Here is a 19,132-nt window from a genome sequence, read left to right as displayed (position 1 = left end):
TACCCAGGCCAGCATCATAAAATCGAGAATCCATCTGAGTCAACCTGCCTCCAGACCCAACTTCATCATCTTCTGTGGGACAGGCTAGGTTAACCCAAAGGTGGTGCAGTGGGAGACTTCAGGCACCCTGAAAGCCTCTGGATGCCCTGGGATGACTCTGAGCACAAACAGATACTGGGCTTAGGTATGCATTGCTAATTCCAAACTTTATAGGCTACTAATACATGCTCTTTCCTGGTCAGGTTTGGTCCAGAGCCTGGGCTGGGCCAAACCTGCAGGTGAAGCTTTCTAGTGCCTGCTCCAGTTGGACAAATTGGTCCAGGACTCTCAGCCTACTCTCCTGCACACAGCCAGCCCCAGCACTGCCCAGCAACACCTGCCTGTTCATTTGTTGACATACACATTGCCGAAGTGTGATCAATATGTCAATATTATTTTTTATTTTGCTTTTTTTCTCCTTAATTATGAATACTTTAATTCTGAGCACTGATCCAGGTATTAACATGCCTCAGCCGGGCGTGGTGGCTCATGCCTGTAATCCCAGCACTTTGGGAGGCCGAGGCAGGTGGATCACTTGAGGTTGGGAGTTTGAGACCAGCCTGCCCAACATGGTGAAACCTCATCTCTACTAAAAATACAAAAATTAGCTGGGGATGGTGGTGGGCACCTGTAATCCCAGCTACTTGGGAGGCTGAGGCAGGAGAATCACTTGAACCCGGGAGGCAGAGGTTGCAGTGAGCTGAGATCGTGCCACTGCAATCCAGCCTGGGCGATGAGAGTGAAACTCCATCTCAAAAAAAAAAAAAAAAAGAAAAAAGGAAATGCCTCTACCCTGTGAAAAACTTCTTATAGCTTCTTCCTATGCTTTTATTTTGGTTGTTTATTTTTAGACTGATAAGCCTAGAAGTTTGGAAATAGAGGGCATCCAGGTGACTATTCATTTTCCGTCTGAGACGAAGGTGGCTTTTGTACCTCCCCCCAGAGGTCTGAATGAGGAAGAATCAGGCAACTCAATTGTATGCAAGATCCATGAAGTACAATTCTCAACACTGGCTGAGTGTTGGACTCACCTGGGACTTTTAAAACCTGTTGATGCCTGAGTCCACTCTCAGAGATTCTGATTTAATTGGTATGGGGTGTAGACTTGGCATTGGGGGAATTGTTTAAGCTCTCCAGGTGATTCTAATGCATTGCAAAGTGATAATTATTTCCTAGAACCTGCCCTACCTTTCTTCATCCCCTTCCCTCACAATCCAAGGAGACAAAATTGGTTTGGAGAAAATAGTTTTTCTTATTGATTAGCCCTTCCCTAAGCGAAGCAGTGTGGATTAAGGTACTCAGGGTTCTCAGTGGCCCACTGAGAAAGCAGTCCTCAGAGGAGTCCCGCCCATTTCTGACTCTTCCTTTCCCTTTTTATTCAGTATGGTATCGTTCTGGATGCCGGGTCTTCTAGAACCACAGTCTACGTGTATCAATGGCCAGCAGAAAAAGAGAATAATACCGGAGTGGTCAGTCAAACCTTCAAATGTAGTGTGAAAGGTAAGGACTGAAGCGTGTCTGGGAGTCGCAATGGGAAGCAAGGTAGAGTTCTAAGTGTTTTGGAGGCCTGGAGAGGTCCTGAGATGTTATTTGGAGGCAGGGAATGAGCATTGGACTGGGAGTCAGGAAATAGGAGATCGTGTGCTAGTGCTGCTAGTCATCAGTGGAATAAACTTGCTCTAGTCACTTCCCTTCTCTGGGCCTCAGTTTTTTCATCTGTATACATGGAAAGGGGTGGCGTCAAGAACTGTGAATGGTCTGAGATTTTACCCTGCCATATTTTCATGGGTGCTGGAAGACACAAGATTCCTGGGTCAGAAATAAAGGACAATTTGTTACTCACAGGAGTAGCCCAGAGTATCAGCATTTTCTTATACTGGTTCTGATTCCCAATTTGCCCAGGATGATGGAAAGAGGGACAGATAGTATGCACTCATGCAATAGGTTCTGTCATAGGAAAGGAAATCTGGGATTTTAGGGAAGCATTTATAATGGGCAGTGAGCATGCCTGCCTTTTGCTGTGGAGGGAAACACAAAGGACACATGGAAAGCTGTCTTCCAACAGTGATAAGGAGTAGTCCTGTGTATTGATGGCGAGGCAGACAGAGAATGACAATATATAAACAAATGGACATGGCTCTGTTCCAGTAAAGCTTTATTTATGGACACTGAAATTTTGAATTTCATATAATTCTCACATCATGAAATGTAATTCTTCTTGTAAATTTTTTCCCACCATTAAAAAATGTAAAAACTCTCTTAGCTCACAGGCTGTACAAAAAAAAGGTGGTATACTGGATTTGGCCCATGGGGTACCAACCCCTGAAATGGAGTATTATCAGCAATGATAATTAATGATCCGCCATGCAGCTCCCTGTCTTTTCCACAACATATTCTGAGTTTTATATTAACTGTTTCCTTGCTCTTTATAGTTTTGTCTTATGTATGTAGTGTTTCTGTTTTTTAAAACAAAATCAAACATATTTATATAAATGGAATCAATATATTTTATGCTGTATTTGCTTTGTTCACTAACAACATTGGGTTTTTAAGATTCATCTGTGTTGATATGAGTAACTATCTTGTTCATTTCCTTTTCTTTTTTTTGAGACAGAGTCTCACTCTGTTGCCCAGGCTGGAGTGCAGTGGCATAATCTTGGCTCACTGCAATCTCTGCCTCCTGGGTTCAAGCGATTCTCCGCCTCGGCCTCCCAAGTAGCCGGGATTACAGGTGCCTGCCACCACGCCTGGCTAATTTTTGTATTTTTAGTATAGATGGGGTTTCACCATGTTGGCCAGGCTGGCCTCGAACTCCTGACCTCAAGTGAGCCACCTGCCTTGGCCTCCCACAGTGCTGGGATTACAGGTGTGAGCCACTGTGCCCGGCCTCATTTTTCCCTGTTGACGGGCATTTGTATTTTCTTGGTTACTAATAAAACTTAATATCTTTCCATATATTTATAGGCATTTCTGTTTTCTGTGAAATGCATGTTCATGTCTTTTGTTCATTTTTCTATTGAATTGTTGAATTTTTCTTACTAATTCATTGAAATTCTTTATAAATATTCTAAATATGAATTATTTGCCATTATTATTATCATATTATTGCTAATATCTTCTCACAGTTTGTAGTTTGTCTTTTTAGTTTCTTTGCGATGTGTCTTGATGAAGAGAAGTTCTTGATTCTTATGTAAATACAACCATCAATATTCCTTTTTGCGGCTTGCTCTTTTGTATGTTTTATTTAAGAAATCCTTTTCTATCTTGAGGTCATACAGACATTTTTCTATGAAAAGTGTTATAATTTTGCCTTTTACAATTAAGTAATTAGTCCAAGTAATCGAGCCTAGTTAGGGAGTGTGTATATGTGTAAGCCTTTTTCAAAGCCACTTATCTTCCTCGTTCGAGCATTAGGATCTTCAGTTGGCCTGTAGCCTCCCAACCAGGGTGTTCTGAATGTGCCCAGTGTATCCTTGAGCCCACAGGACAACAGGTTAGAGACTCCAGACCTGTCCTCCCAGCCCAAGCAGCCTCCTTTGTTTCCCTCCGTGAGCTGCCAAAACATTGTAAGTTCATGGGGATCATGGCATTGAAAAACTTGGGAAGCAGAGTTAGTCTTTCTCACTGGGAGACCAAGAGTCTTCTTTGGCTAATCAGGGTGAATTCTGATCATCTGCCCTCCGAGGAGGGCAGCCAGGGGCTTGCCTACCCTGATGCAGGGGTGTTCCAGGTTAGGCTCTCCAGAAGCAGATGTAGAGACAGATTATGGAGTGCAAGGTGGTTATTAGAGATGCACTATTATAGCAGAAAGTGGGCAGAGAGAAGGACTGGACAAAAAAAGAGAAGTCAAACTTCAGCTCAGGCCTAATGAAGCTTCAGCTGATCTGTTATGCTGCACTGGGTTGAAATGGTGTAAAGTGGCTTGGCTGTAATACCCCCTGTTGCTGCCACTCTTGGATGTTTGCCACCCTGGAAAGAGCAAGATCTTGAGCAAGGCAGCTCTCTGCAGCTCAGGCAGACCCTGAAGAAGCTGACAGCTGGGACAATAAGTCTATTTGAAGGGGTATTTGCACGGCACGGTTTTGGATTCACCACATAGGGGCCTTGGATATTTTCCTTTTTTTTTTTTTTGAGATAGGGTCTCACTCTGTCTCCCAGGCTGCAGTGCAGTGGCACAATCATGGCTCGCTGCAGCCTAGACTTCCTGGGTTCAAACAGTCTTCCTATCTCAGCCTCCTGAGTAGCTGGGACTACAGACGGTGCCACCATATCTGGCTAATTTTATTTTTTGTAGAGATGGGGTCTCACTATGTTGCCTAGGCTGGTCTTGAACGTCTGGGCTCAAGCCATCCTCCTGCCTCAGCCTCCCAAAGTGCTGAGATTACAGGTGTGAGCCACTGCACCCAGCGGATATTTTCTGAGTATTGCTTGCACTGTTATCCACAAGATGCAGGCAGCTGTAGCCTTGCTCTGACCTCAATCAGCGATCCTCTATCTGCTCAGGTAATGCCTGAGCCATTTCCTCACCTTCAACCATGAAATAGGGCAGCAGGCTGCTCCTTTCAAAGACAGAGACTATGTGCTCCAAGGAAAGAGAAGATAGTGTAGGATCGAGATTGAGACTTCACCTCATCCCTACTGTGTGAACCTTGGAAAGTTATCTAACCTCTCTGAGTCTTGACTTCCTCATCTCTAATGTAAAAAACATAATAATAGTTAAACCTACCCCATAGGAGTGATTTGAAGACTAAATGACATACTGTTGTAAAAGAAATGCCCGGCATACAGTAAGTGCTCAATAAGCATTAACTGTTATTCATGGGGCACCACAATCCAGAGCTCCTGGTGGATCCTCTTGCCACTTGTTACTCTGTCCCACAGTTACAAGATCTCTGTCTTTAGAACTAGGAGGGCAATTCAACCAAGTTAGTCCTGATGGCCTTACGACTGTGGGGAAAAATAAGACTTACATGGGGAGGTGTTATGGCAGTCCCTCAAGGGAAGGGTTCCTTGGCCCACCCTGGATGGCATATGTGATTTGAGGAGGCACAGAGTCATGGAGGCCACAGCATATCCATAAATGGATCTTCCCTTCTTTGATCATAGTAGCCTCAGGGATCTATATATACTCTGAACGAACAGAAGACGACAAACTAAAGCTCAAATTACAGAGTTGAAGGTCAGCAAGTGTCATCCCCTCAAAGACTTGTGGCTTCTCCAAGGATAATTTGGGTTTCTGGTTCCTCTGTTGCAAACTTCCCAGGACTCTCCTGTCTTGGCCAAACAGAAGGGGGTGATGAATGCTTGCTCACCTAGCAGAGATTCCCAGATGCCTAGGCCCTCAGAAATTTCTTTCTGGTTGGTATCAACCCCCAGTTGCTACTGTTTTCCATGAGTTCATTGCCTTTGCTGGCGGTTTCTGTGCTGGTGTCTGTATCTCTGGCTGCTTGTGGTGAAGCCACCCCCTGGAGGTGCTGGGTTCTCTGCATGCGTCTCATCTCATCTGCAGTACTCATGCCTGCTGCTGCCTTTCCCCACAAGGGACATTCACAATGTCTTTCCTTTAAACCAGTGACTAAAAATTACTTAAGCTCCACTAGAGCCTAAACTTAACTATCTCCTCCATTAAAATCCCTCAAAGAGTTGCATCAGAAACCAGGCCACCACAGTATTAAAAAACATCCTTTGCCTCTGGGCGCAGTGGCTCGTGCCTGTAATCCCAGCACTTTGGGAGGCTGAGGCGGGTGGATCACCTGAGGCAAAGAGTTTGAGACCAGCCTAGCCAACATGATGAAACTCCATCTCTACTAAGAATACAAAAATTAGCCAGGCGTGGTGGTGGGCGCCTGTAATCCCAGCTACTCGGGAGGCTGAGGCAGGAGAATTGCTTGAACCCAGAAGGCAGAAGTTGCAGTGAGTGGAAATCATGCCACTGCACTCCAACCTGGGTGACAGAGCGAGACTTCATTTCAAAAAAAAAAAAAAAAAAAAAAAAAATCATTTGCCAATAGTCGGCCGGAGCTCAAGCTGAGGCGCGTGTCTTTGGCTTCTGTTTCCCCTCAAGTAAGTTTTGTGCTGTCTGTTTAACCTTCTCTTCCCATATTGAAATAGCAATTTCAGTGCTACTCTCATGGGACCAAGTATCCAAGTCCAAGCAGCCTAGGAGCCCGTGAATCCTATCTCCTTTTCCCTCTAGGAGGCTTAATGGACCTTATGCAAACAGGCTGTCTGGTGACATACTCCCAAGGTTTCACCGTTCTATCTTGCCTCTCACCAGCCACTAACCAGAGACCAGCTCCTTGCAGATTATATTTTGTTTATCCCAGATTGGACTAGCCAGTCTCCTTACTATAGAGATGTATGGTGGTTTGAAAGTCTCATTGATTGATTGATTTAATAAATATGTATTAGGTGCCTGCTGTTTGATACGAACTGTTCTTGGCACCAGGAATTCAGAAATAAACAATATATACAAAATCTGTGGTTATGTGTTATGAGACTTGCATTCCAATGAAGAAGATAGACAAAAAAATAAATGGGCGTATACCGAGTGTCAGGCAGACACGATGTGAAGAGAAATCAGGCAGGGTAGGAAATAGAGAGTGATCATGCTGTTTTGAACAGGATTGTCAGGGAAGTATGAAGAATATGACAGCTAAGCAGAGACAAAAGTGATATGAGACAGTGAGCCATGTAAATGTCTGGGGGAAGAACATGCTGAGCAGAGGCATGGCAAGGGAAAAGGCCAAGCATGGAAGCTGCTCAGCATTTTCTAGGAAAAGCCAATGGGACAGTGTGGCTGGAAGAAAGATGAGAAATGAGACTGAAGCTATAGCCAAGGTCTGCTCCTTGGAGGGACTTGAGGTGTCATAAGGGTTTGACTGTGACTCAAATGAAGTTTCTTCAAAGTATATTGGGAAGCCATTAGAAGATTCTAACCAGGGAACTAATACGATATGACTTCTGTTTTTAACGGATCACTCAGTTGATATAGAACACATAGTCTGGGGCTAAGATTGGAAGCAAGGATACCAGTTAAGTGCTGTTAAATCAGTACGGGTGAGAGATTAGGTGATGGTCAATTTGCCCTTGACTAGTGCTTCTCAACACAAGGTGAATTTGTCTCCCAGGAAATATTTTGCAATGTCTGGAGATCTTTTCAATTGTCATGACTGGGTCCGTGGTGCTGCTAGCATCTAGTGCATATAAGACATTTCTCATCTTTCTTCCAGCCACACTGGCCCCTTGGCTTTTCCTAGAAAATGCTGAGCAGCTTCCACACTTGGCCTTTTCTCTTGCCATTCTACAATGTTCTAAGCATTGTATAATGCACAGAACAGCCTCCACAACAAAGAATTATCTACCCCAAAATGTCAGTAGCACCAAGGTTAAGAAACCTTGGTTTACAATGGTTCTAGGGAAGGGGGTGGGAAGTGCTTAGATTTGCAAGGTATTTTGAAGGTAGGACCAACATGATTTTATGATGGAATTGATGTGAGGCATCTGAGTTGATAATGCATGACCAAGAGTTTGGATATGAGCAACTGTGTGCATCACAACACCATTTACTGAGATTGGGGAACACTGGGAGTGGAGCATATTGGGGGCAGGGCAAGGCTTAAAGAGTTTGGTTTTGGGCATGTTAAGTTGGAGATGGCTATAAATCATCTGAGTCAGGAGAGGCAAACTTTTTCTGTAAAGAGCTACATGATAAATATTTTAGACTTGTGGGTCATATGGTCTCTGTCATAACTGCTCAACTCTGCCCCTTTAGCATGAAAACAGCTATAGACAACAGATAGATGAATTAGCATGTTTGCATTTCAAAAAAAAAAAAAAACTTTACTTGTGGACACTGACATTTTAATTTCTTATAATTTTCACATGTCATGAAATGCTGTTCTTCATTTTATTTTTTTCCAACTACTTGAAAATGTAAAAATTATTCTTCACTTGCAATCCATACAAAAACAGGTATTGGGTCAAATAGCTTGCTCATTCCTGATCTATATAGTGATGTGGGGTTGTCAGATAGGCAAGTCAGGAGTTCGGGGGAGGGGGAGGTTGAAGAAATAAAGCTGAGGGTCATCAGAATACAGACGATATCCAGCCCCACCTCATCTAGGGAGTGAATAGATACTGAAGAAAAGAGATCTGAGGACTTAGCCTTACACACTCCAGTACTGAGAGGCTGGGGAGAGGAAGAGGATCCAGCAAACGAACTTAGAAGGAATGACAGCCAGTGAGGGGAGAAGAAGGTCAGAACCCAAATCCAAGGTAGTTGAAGAAAGAGGAAGTGTGCAATTAGGTGAAAAGTGATGGGGAGCTTATAATCTAAGAAGTTAGACAGACATGATATGCCCCCAGTGCGGTGATGTACACTAGGAAAAACCTGGCACACCTAGGAAGTGCTCTTGCCAAAAAATCAAATCTGAATCTGATCACATTTCTAGAAATTAACTCCCAGTTTATAAAAAACACAGAAGATAAAGGAACATGTTCAAGGACACCTCACGGATCCAATCAGCGAAATCCAAAATAAGAGACCTACTCCATTAAAATGATTTCTTTAATAAATAAATGGCAAGATAAAAGGGGGCAGGAAAACTGTTACAGAATAAAGAATCTTAAAAAACATCCAAATGCACATACAAGGTATGGACTTTGGTTTCTGCATCACACTATAAAGAAAAAGTTATTCTAGGAAATTTGAACACTGACAGGTCTTTAATAATATTAAGAACTTTTTTAGGAGTGATTTTTTTCTTAGGTATCATGGTTATATTTTTCAGAGTTCTTCCCTCTTAAAAACATATACTAATGTGTTTGTAGATGAATTAACATAATGCCTGGGATTTTCTTTACAATAATTCCTAGAGATGGAAAAAAAAAGCATATAGATGAAAATAAGATGGGCTGTGTATTGATTAACTGTTGAAGCTGAATGATCAATATATGGGGATTCATTTTACTAGTTTCACAGAAAAGAATTAAGACTAACGTGAGCACTGACCTGTGATGTTCAGCATAGTTTTGTTGTTTTTGTTGGCTTTATTGGCATTTTGGAAAGAAAAACCTGTTAAATAACCTATCACATAGGAATATGCCTGAGAGCTTAATCTCACATTTTATTTACTGAGAGAGTTGTGTGTCTTTTTAAAAATAACTTTCCAATTACAAAATAATATATTTTCATTGTGTGAAAATCAGAAAACACAGGTAAATAAAATGGAACCAGGCACAATGGTGTGCACCTATATTCCCAGCTACTCAGGAGGCTAAGGCAGAAGGATCACTTGAGCCTAGGAGTTTGAGACCAGCCTGGGCAACATAGCAAGATCCCATCTTTATTTAAAAGTAGAAAAGGAAGTAAGATCATCCATAATCCTTCCCACCAGAGGGGAAAATTTTTCTTTTTTTAGGATTAATATATTTTTATATTAAAAATTATTCATACAGGCCAGGTGCAATGGCTCGCTCCTGTAATCCCAGCACTTTGGGAGGCCAAGTGGATCAACTGAAGTCAGGATTTTGAGACCAGCCTGGCCAACATGGTGAAACCCCATTTCTACTAAAAATACAAAATTAGCTGGGTCTGTTGGTGCATACCTGTAGTTGCAGCTACTCGGGAGGCTGAGGCAGGAGAATCACTTGAACCTGGGAGGCGGAGGTTGCAGTGAGCCGAGATCATGCCATTGCACTCCAGCCTGGGTGACAAGAGCAAAAAACTCCATCTAAAAAAAAAAAAAAAATTATATATACATACGTATATAAACATATATATTTATTTAATTGTTGTTATTGTTATTAGTGTTTCTTACAGCTACTTCAGTTCTGAACTCCTGAGATCAAGCCGCTGAGTTCATCAAGCCCATGGCTTATGGTGCTGTCATTTGTCTGTTGTAGGAGGTCACTGCCCCAGGAGGGAAGATTACATTAGAGGCTCTGTCCTTGGCCAAGGTTGGGAAAGCCTGTCCTTGCTTCTCTAGCACTGTCGATGAAATCCACATGTCTGTGCATCTTAATGGACACATCCAAGCAAAACCTGTAATTACAATGCTTGGGTTTTTTTATTGGTTTGTGGTAGTTGGAAGATGGGTGGGAAAGGTTAAGAAAGGGCAGCTGAAGGAGGCAGTGGCTCTATGAATTCCAAAGAAGGAAGTTTCCAGAGGGACCATATTCTCTCCCTCTTCCTTGTCTGTCCTATACTTTGTCTTCCTTAAAGTAGACTTATTTAAACTCAGAGCCTGGACTGGGAGAACAAATTAAGTTACGTTCATGCAATGGCATGCAATGCAACTGTAAAAAGAAATGAAGAATATTTACATACTGCTATGGAGTGGCCACTAGGAAGTATTGTTGAATGCAAAGAAAAAAAAAGTGGAGAAAAGTATATATAGTAAATTACCACTTATCTAAAAGTTGGGTGATTAAAAATATATATTTGCTTATTTTAAACAAACATTGGTTAAACTTTTTTTAAAAAAGAAACTACTTACAGGAAGAGGATACAAGAAGAGAATCTAGATGTCTCTGAATATACCTAGTTTTGTAGATCTAATTTTAGAACTATGTAATTATTTTAGTTAACTATAAAACAAAATCGTTTTTTAAAAAGTTATTCCTAAAACTCAAAAGTAAAATGCAACAGGACAGGCACGGTGTCTCACACCTGTAATCCCAGCACTTTGGGAGGCTGAGGCGGGTAGATCACTTGAGGCCAGGAGTTCGAGACCAGCCTGGCCAACATGGTGAAACTCTGTCTCTACAAAAAATACAAAAATTAGCCAGGCACGGTGGCACGTGCCTGTAATCCCAGCTACTTGGGAGGCTGAGGCACAAGAATCGCTTGAATCTGGGAGACAGAGGTTGTAGTGAGCCGAGATCGCACCACTGCACTGCAGCCTGGGTGACACAGCAAGACTCCATCTCAGAAAAAAAAAAAAAAAAAGAGAAAAAGATATCACCATTTGCAACCCCTAATGAAATAATGGATCTAAACCATTATCATTGATGATGCTAACAGCACAGAAAGAGAAACAACCAGATACTGTGCCTCCTATTGTAAGTCCACACTAATCCCTATATATATATTTTTTTAATTTCAAACCTGATCTGATCAAGCCTCTACATTCAGTTAACCATTTACAGAAATAGAAGGGACCAAGTAAGATGTTAATTGAACTATGAGGGTACAATCGACAAACTCTAGACTGTGGAAATTCTTCAGGACAAAGAAATTGCAAGTAAAATTTTTAATAATTAGGAGAAAAATAGAAAGGGAAGGCAGAAATAATAGATATAAAGAGACTTAAGATTGCACTGTATGGAATTTATTGGGATCCTGACTCATACAAATGAGAAGAGGGTAGTGGATGAAGGAAGAAGGAGGGATGAAGAGGAGGAGGAAGAGAAAGAGACACAGAGGATGAGAATGAGAAGGAATATGGAGGCAATTTGAACCATGACTGGACAGTTAATGATATTAAGAAATTATTTTTTTGGCAAGGCATGGTGGCTCATGCCTGTAATCCCACCACTGTAGGAGGTCAAGGCAGGTGGATCACCTGAGGTCAGGAGTTCGAGACCAGGCTGGGCAACATGGTGAAACCGTGTCTCTACAAAAAAAAACAAAAATTAGCCAGGCGTGGTGGTGCACACCTGTAATTCCAGCTACTCGGGAAACTGAGGCAGGAGAATCACTTGAACCTGGGAGGTGGAGGTTGTAGTGAGCCAAGATCGTGCCACTGTACTCCAGGCTGGGCGACAGAACGAGACTCTGTCTCAGAAAAAAAAAGAAAAAAAGAAAAAGAAAAGAAAAAGAAATTATTTTTAATTGTACAGGTATAATAATTCAACTGTAGTTAGGGCTTTTTCAAAGAATTTTTACTTTTTGTGATATATACTGAAATATGGGAATTAAATGACACATCTGCATTTTGCTTTATGGGAAGCAGGTGGAAGATTGTATGGATGAAATAAGAGTCCATCATTGTTGAAGCTGGGAGATAGACGCATGAGTTTCAATATACTATTCTCTCTACTTTTATTTATATTTGAAATTTTTATAATGAAAACATTTTTTAAAAGTAGGCCCTGGCTTACTTTTTTCACAATTGTAATTCATTCCTTTAGAGGTTGCAAGTAGACTGATCAGTGTGACCATACAGGACTTACCACATCCGGCTGTTTTCAACCTCCTACCAAACCCCAATAATTTTCAAAGCCAATTTGTTTTTTTATTTAAAAGTTGTATTACTGCGATTGGTTCCTGGAAATGCTGACAGATGCTGACTGCTTGCTTTTCAGGCTCTGGAATCTCCAGCTATGGAAATAACCCCCAAGATGTCCCCAAAGCCTTTGAGGATTGTATGCAAAAAGTCAAGGGGCAGGTTCCATCCCACCTCCACGGATCCACCCCCATTCACCTGGGAGCCACGGCTGGGATGCGCTTGCTGAGGTAAAGGCTAAGTGGCACAAAGGAGCCCATTTGACCAAAATAACCAAGAATGTGTTGAATCTTGCCAAGAATGTAATTCTATTTCTGGGAACAACCCTCACCCTCCAAAAAGAAGCCCATATTCTGCCGTAAATTTGGGCTTTAAAGGTTGGGAAACTTTTAGTCTTTATTTTAATACCCAGAAAGAAACAGTTCTAAAATTGTTTCCCTCTCCCTTGGTGATTTTACTGAGAACTTTGAAAAAGAGAGAGGTCATATGAAATCTGCTCATGGGATATAACTCTAGTTCTTTGAAAAGTAGTTGTTTTGACAGTTGGTATTTGACACCTGTGAACAACCAGCTAAGTTTGGTAGTAAGTACAATCCATAGCTATGTAGCTTCCGCTTGTGTACAAAATACCACTGAAATCTGCTTTAAAACAATGGCATGTCTGCACCTCAAATCAGTCAAAGCTTTTGGAGTTGTTATGAAACAAGCATCTCATTTCACTTACTCAATTAGTTCCTTCTAAATTTGTAGTCATGGCTTTTAGCCCAGTTGCATTGTTTTTGAATGTCTTTTCTCTTTTTTCTCCATTATAGCATTTCCTGGACCTTGAAATTTCAAAAAAAATTTCCAAAAAGAAACACAAACTTAAATCTACTCAGAGTAGAGGCTACTCCAAGTGTTGGAATAAGGTTTTATCACAAGAAAACAACACTCATTCTGCTTCAGAGGCACTTTATCTACGATTCCAAGCACGCAAAATTATCTATGTCTGAGCATTAATAAAAAAAGAACAAACAGAGCTCCTTTAACATGATAATGAAAAGAAATCATGATGTGCTCTCTATTAGACTGGGCCTTTTCCTTAGTCTCATAATTCTTGTTTCTAATCTGATTTCCTGGTTGACCACGTTGAATGTGGAAGGAAGTCAGATTTCTCTGCTCACTCTTGGAATCTGCAGTGTATTTCTAAATTATTTCATTTACGTGTAATAGAAATGATCTAAAAACTCCTTCCTTTTGCTTTTTCTTTCTTATAAAAACAGTTCTTCCAAAAAGGGTGGAACTCAAACCACGTAATCTCAGAGAACACAGAAAGGCAGACCCTTTACAGGCTATTAATTCCATGGACCTAAAATCCTCATCTGCTGTAGTGGATGCTTCCTTAACATGACATGTGTGGAGCTACTTATAGAAAAGCCAGCTGCAGGATGTGCTCATGAAGTTTTCCATTTGGAGACTGAATGCTTAGAGCTTAGTTGTGAAATCCTTCTGCTTTCACTCTATTCAATTCCCATTTTCAGACTGAATTTCCTATTTCAGAATACATTAGGATGCTGTTTACTCTCCCTGGGACTTGACTTCAGGTAACAAGTTTCAGAACAGGACCTGAGCAATACCAACAATATGAATGTGACAAGTGACTACAATCAGGGAGAAATACTGGTCCAATTCCATCAAATATCTGTAAAAGTTACTCTAAAATATCTTTGCTTTACCAGTAGTGTTTGTACATATGTAAACTTCTTGGTTGAACTGGCTCTGAATTTATGACTTAAGTAGACTTCTACTACTCTAAAAACAAAAACAAAACAAACAAAACAGCTCTTAAGAAACGACTTTTTCTTGGTTGCTTCCCCTCCCTCCCCCAATCTTTCAGTGAGAAATAATTAAAAGGCTCTGCACTTTACAGCTCATGACAAAAACCATGGAACAGAAAGCTCACCTCTTAGGAAAAAGTGAATGTCTCCTTTGAATAAATTAAGTACTAACTCTTTCTTGTAAAACTATTTTCTAATGATGATCTATTTCTTCTGATAAACTAGCTGATATTTTAATTACTAGACAAATAAAATAGAAAAGAAAACAATTAATGAGAATTACCTGGGATGAGAATTGATGAAACTGGGAAAACTCTGAATTATTTTCCAAGCAGTGATAATTGGCCACTGAATTGGAATGGATCCTGCTTATAGCCTTGCTCTTTCTTCTTCTTGAGCCAAGAGTCAGCCAGTACCCCTGGCTTTCTTAACTCATGGATGAAAGATGAAATAATCTCCCAAGTGAGCTTTCTTTCATAGGGTAAAATGGCAGCAAATGGACGCCACAACATTCTGTCACCAGGGATAGAATGCTGTGTTGCCACTCGTCTAAGAGTCAGCACACCAATGGTTTTTCAATCCAGTGACAGCCATGATGACTGTCATATCCCTTCATGCTGAAGCCCTCCCAAAGAGTGAAGCAGAAACAGCTAAAAACTCAATGTTCTTCCTTTCCCCCTTTCTACTAAGCTCCCTTTCCATCTGGTCAGATGAGGGCTCCTTCATATGGTGCCTCCAAGAGATTATTTATGCCACTCTTATGCCTTCGTCAATCCCCTTTCCTCTGCTGATCTAAGACAGAGCAATGGCAGTTAAATAGGAGGCTCTTTTGATACATGAACAGATGATATGGGTGGGGAGAACAAATTGTACTTATGCTGAAAGCAATTTTCCTGCTTGGCAGTTTGACAGGTAACAAGTGCATCCTGCCTTCACAGTTGCCCCAGAAGGCTTCAACTTGCAAAAGGGATTGTGGTGTAAAGCACACATCTGGAAAATCATTCATCCCCACCAGCAGGAAGATGGTGAAGTTTGCATTTTCACCTGAGGGAGACTATGTATTTTAAGACACTATTGTCTGGGCACTCAGACTTGTTTGTTCTGTGCCTTGTACAGGTTGCAAAATGAAACAGCAGCTAATGAAGTCCTTCAAAGCATCCAAAGCTACTTCAAGTCCCAGCCCTTTGACTTTAGGGGTGCTCAAATCATTTCTGGGCAAGAGGAAGGGGTATATGGATGGATTACAGCCAACTATTTAATGGGAAATTTCCTGAAGGTGTGTGGAAACAAATGCATGGTTTTTAATCTTACTGTTTATCCTATCCCCTGTGATAGCCTAAGTAGAGGTACATGCCATCAGGGATATCTGCCCTGTATCACTCCTATCATGTAACGCATTAGGGAAATACCTATGAGACAATAGCTAAGAAAGACATATATAGCTGGGGAGAAAACATGGTCATAAACAGGACTAAATGCTAGGGAGGGAGGGAATCTCGTCACTTTACTAGCTTGTAAGAAATTGAAGGGGGTGGGATCTAAATTTAACACTAGCCTATGGGTCTTTGGGAGGGCAGCTGAAGAATAACCCTTCAGAGAGGCTCCATGACCATATGAAATTTACAAAGCCCTCAGGAAGTCTGTATCCCTAAGTCCCCAGAGACAGGAGGAGGTCTTCACTCTGTGTTCCCAGGTCTCCTCACAGTCCAATCCCTGCACTCCCTGCTCCCTTGGTGCAGAGGAAAGTTGACTCCAAGAGACAACTGCCATGTTACAGGTGGCACAAAACAGGAGTTACTCAGAGCATATCCAGCCCAAGACCTATTTTGTTCCCCTTCAAATGTATTTTAAATTTTTAAATAATTACCAACAATTAACATTTGGGAAATTTCACATAAAAATCCATACTTCTAGCTTCTTCTGACCTCCTCACTCCTCCCAAAAATCGGAGGAACTGGTCACAGTAGACTCACATTCCCACACGGTAACGGGAACAGAGTGTAACTCGTGGACTCTCCAGTTTGCCACAGACCCCACCACTCCCTATTATTACCTAATCTACTTCACTCATTTATTACTTACCTATGTTACCTGCCCAGCTCCTGTAAGCATTTTAATTCACCACCTCTAAAAGAAAAGGAGAGAATTGGCCTCACATGCTCCCTCTGTCCTACTTCTTAGTAATAGGAGACGAGGCTTGGGTGGAGAACTCTGGGCAAACAGAGATGGTGCCTTTGGCTTTCTTTCTCACTTCCTTTTCCCACTGTGCAGAAGAACCTGTGGCATATGTGGGTACACCCGCATGGAGCGGAAACCACGGGTGCCCTGGACTTAGGTGGTGCCTCCACCCAAATATCCTTCGTGGCAGGAGAGAAGGTGGATCTGAACACCAGCGACATCATGCAGGTGTCCCTGTATGGCTACGTGTACACGCTCTACACACACAGCTTCCAGTGCTATGGCCGGAATGAGGCTGAGAAGAAGTTTCTGGCAATGCTCCTGCAGGTACTTGAGTCGGGGGTAGGGGGTGGCAGGTGTTCTCTTGAGGGTTTGAGCTGAGGGGAGAATGCCCTGCCTTCTGAGGTCTGTCCTCTCCACTTCAATTGAAAGGTACATGGAAATAACAGCATTTTCCAATTTACTCCTGGGGGTCCAAGTCCCTTTCCTCTCTCTCTCTTTCTTCCCCTCCCTCTCCCTCTCATGTTGCCCACTTCCAGTGAATTTGAGTAAGAAGTCTAGGGAAGTTCCAGAGCTTCAGTTGTTTTGTAAATGACTCAAGACCTGGAATCCCTTTATGGACACAAATTGTTTTAAACCAGGAACTAAATAAGCCTGAGAATTTTGAGACTCCCCTGGGTGTAGATAAAATAATATTAGTGGTCACAAGAGAAATGTGTGCTGAAGGGGGAGAGGGCAGAGCCCTTCCCAGGCTCAGCCTCCTTTTAGATGGGTCTATATTAGGCAGGGTTGATACCCTTATACGGCGGAACTTTAGAGCAACCACATTCCATCATGTTGATCAGTAATTCATTTGTTAAGTGTTCCAGGGCCCAGAAGGCTAATTCAGGCATCAGCTAGAAAGCTGTTGCTAATATTAAACTCGACATTATGCAGTGTGTGTTCATGAGGGCACTAACTCCACAGGTGAGACCCCAGACCCAAACGCCAGTGCTCAGGGGACATCAATCTTAGCCATGGCTGGGTGGCTGAGAGGATGGGCCTTGACTGCCTAGAGGGGTATGAGGAAATCAGAAGCCACAGATCCTGGCTTCTTATGGGATTCAAAGGCAGGGGAATCAGCCTATGAACAAAATGGACACAACATCAGTAGGTTAACCCACATTCCTCCAACCTACTCTGATAACTGAAGACAGGAACAGACTCTATCCTGCAGAGGAGTTGAGGGGATCACAAAAGTGCATCTTCAGCAGGACTCACAACTTCAGACCCCTGCATTTACCCAGTGTTCATGCAGGGTAGGTTGTGGGAACTCAGCTTCCAGTTCTGGCCCCTCCCCCAAACATCTCCCCAATCCTCCCAGAAATGGCTGAGGCCCCAGGACACATGCATGGGACATTTATTGTCAGGAGAGTCTGAGCACTGCCTGGAAAGGATAGATGTGAGAACACTGCAGACAGCCCTCAACTACCCTTCTGTAGTAATCCATGCTCACACTACTATAAAGAAATACCTGAAACTGGGTAATTTATAAAGAAAAGAGGTTTGTTTAATTGGTTCATGGTTCTGTGAGCTGTACAGGTTTCTGCTTCTAGGGAGGCCTCAGGAAACTTACAATCATAGTAGAAGGCGAAGCGGAAGCAAGCCCTTCTTACATGTGGGAACAGGAGGAAGAGAGTGAAGCGGAAGGTGCCATACAATTTTAAACAACCAGATCTCCTGACAACTCACTCACAATCATGAGAACAACAAGGGGGAAATCCACCCCCATGCCCCAATCACCTCCCACCAGGCCCCTCCTCCAACACTGGGATTACAATTTTACATGAGACAAAGCCAAACCATGTCACCTTCCATGGCTCCCATCCCAACTTCCACCTCCCTGCCCAGTCAGCCAAACCAAACCCTACAGGTAACTCAATCAACCCTCCCTATCAGGGGATCTCAATACTCACCACTCATCCCCACTTGCTCATCAAAGTAGTTCAACCAACATGCTTCTTTCTTTCTGGGAGAGAAGCTCTGGAAAATCCTCTTTTCTCCAGCTCCTTTTACCTCTAGCAATGCTTAATGTCCTTTGCTCCAGCTATGACCCTAACAGGCATAGAATGTGGAGGCTCAGGTGAAATCCTCCTTTTTCCAGGGTGAGTGAGGATCAGAGAGGCTAATCTTTTAAATTTGGCTGGCCCTGTGGAATGTGTGTGTTTCTGTCTGTCTGCGTGCCTCTGTGTGTTTTTGTACTCATACAATGTTTACTAAAGAATGATTGATTATCTATGTATCCAACAGTCCACAGAAAAGAAGTAAATACTTTCCCTTTCTGAGGTCTGATTTAGGCTTGAGAATGCCAGTCTCCAAATGTGAGCCCAGCACTGGCCGTGGAGAAGTGAGCACCCAGCCTCTCACAGTCAGCTCACAGGGACAGGGACACATGTCTTCAATTTGCCTGGTAACCTCTAGATGCCTGATAGGGTGGCTCTGCCCTCAGAGGCTTCTGACTCATGCAAGAGAAGAGACCCAGATGAGATGAGGATTACTGACAAATTCATGTCAAGACCTGCCTGACCAACAGTTTCATAGGTCAAATATGTATTGCCAAGCCCTGACTTGGAAGCTTCACACAAATTATTGCATCGTAAACACTGACTGAGTAAATTCCATCAGTCTGGATCTTGTTTCCTCATCTGTAATATAAGGAACTCTGTAGTGTGGTGAGAATGATAGCTGGATATGTACTTTGCAAGTTACTTTCTTATCAATAAATCTCCAGTCACCTTAGAGCTGAAGTCTCACTCTGACAACATGTTAGATATTAGGAATGTGCATTCACTTTCTTTCTTTCCCTTTTTAAGTAAGAAATTTTTCTTC

At 42.3% G+C, this 19,132-nt stretch overlaps 2 protein-coding genes and 1 long non-coding RNA gene across 3 annotated transcripts in view; 2 read left to right on the top strand and 1 right to left on the bottom strand.

Moving 5' to 3' along the window:
- RPL14 (ribosomal protein L14) overlaps window positions 1-19,132 on the top strand; it is a 77,468-nt gene that overhangs the window by 15,531 nt on the left and 42,805 nt on the right. The gene's annotated exons all lie outside the window — the stretch shown is intronic.
- Window positions 1-19,132, top strand: part of ENTPD3 (ectonucleoside triphosphate diphosphohydrolase 3) — a 40,575-nt gene that overhangs the window by 12,280 nt on the left and 9,163 nt on the right. The window contains exons 4-7 of the mRNA XM_054482427.2: window positions 1,422-1,539; window positions 12,349-12,499; window positions 15,203-15,362; window positions 16,358-16,591. Of these exons, the coding sequence (XP_054338402.1) occupies window positions 1,422-1,539; window positions 12,349-12,499; window positions 15,203-15,362; window positions 16,358-16,591 (663 nt within the window). The remainder of the gene's footprint in view (window positions 1-1,421; window positions 1,540-12,348; window positions 12,500-15,202; window positions 15,363-16,357; window positions 16,592-19,132) is intronic.
- Window positions 75-18,721, bottom strand: LOC134739100 (uncharacterized). Its single transcript, XR_010125601.1, has 3 exons — window positions 18,220-18,721; window positions 9,649-9,773; window positions 75-157 (listed from the first exon to the last, which is right to left on the bottom strand). It is a non-coding gene; the product is annotated as an uncharacterized LOC134739100 (long non-coding RNA).

This window comes from Pongo pygmaeus, chromosome 2 (genome assembly GCF_028885625.2).
Source record: "Pongo pygmaeus isolate AG05252 chromosome 2, NHGRI_mPonPyg2-v2.0_pri, whole genome shotgun sequence".
NCBI lineage: Eukaryota > Metazoa > Chordata > Mammalia > Primates > Hominidae > Pongo > Pongo pygmaeus.
The sequence above is the reverse complement of the archived record's forward strand: the minus strand, read 5'-3'. Positions and strand labels throughout refer to the sequence as shown.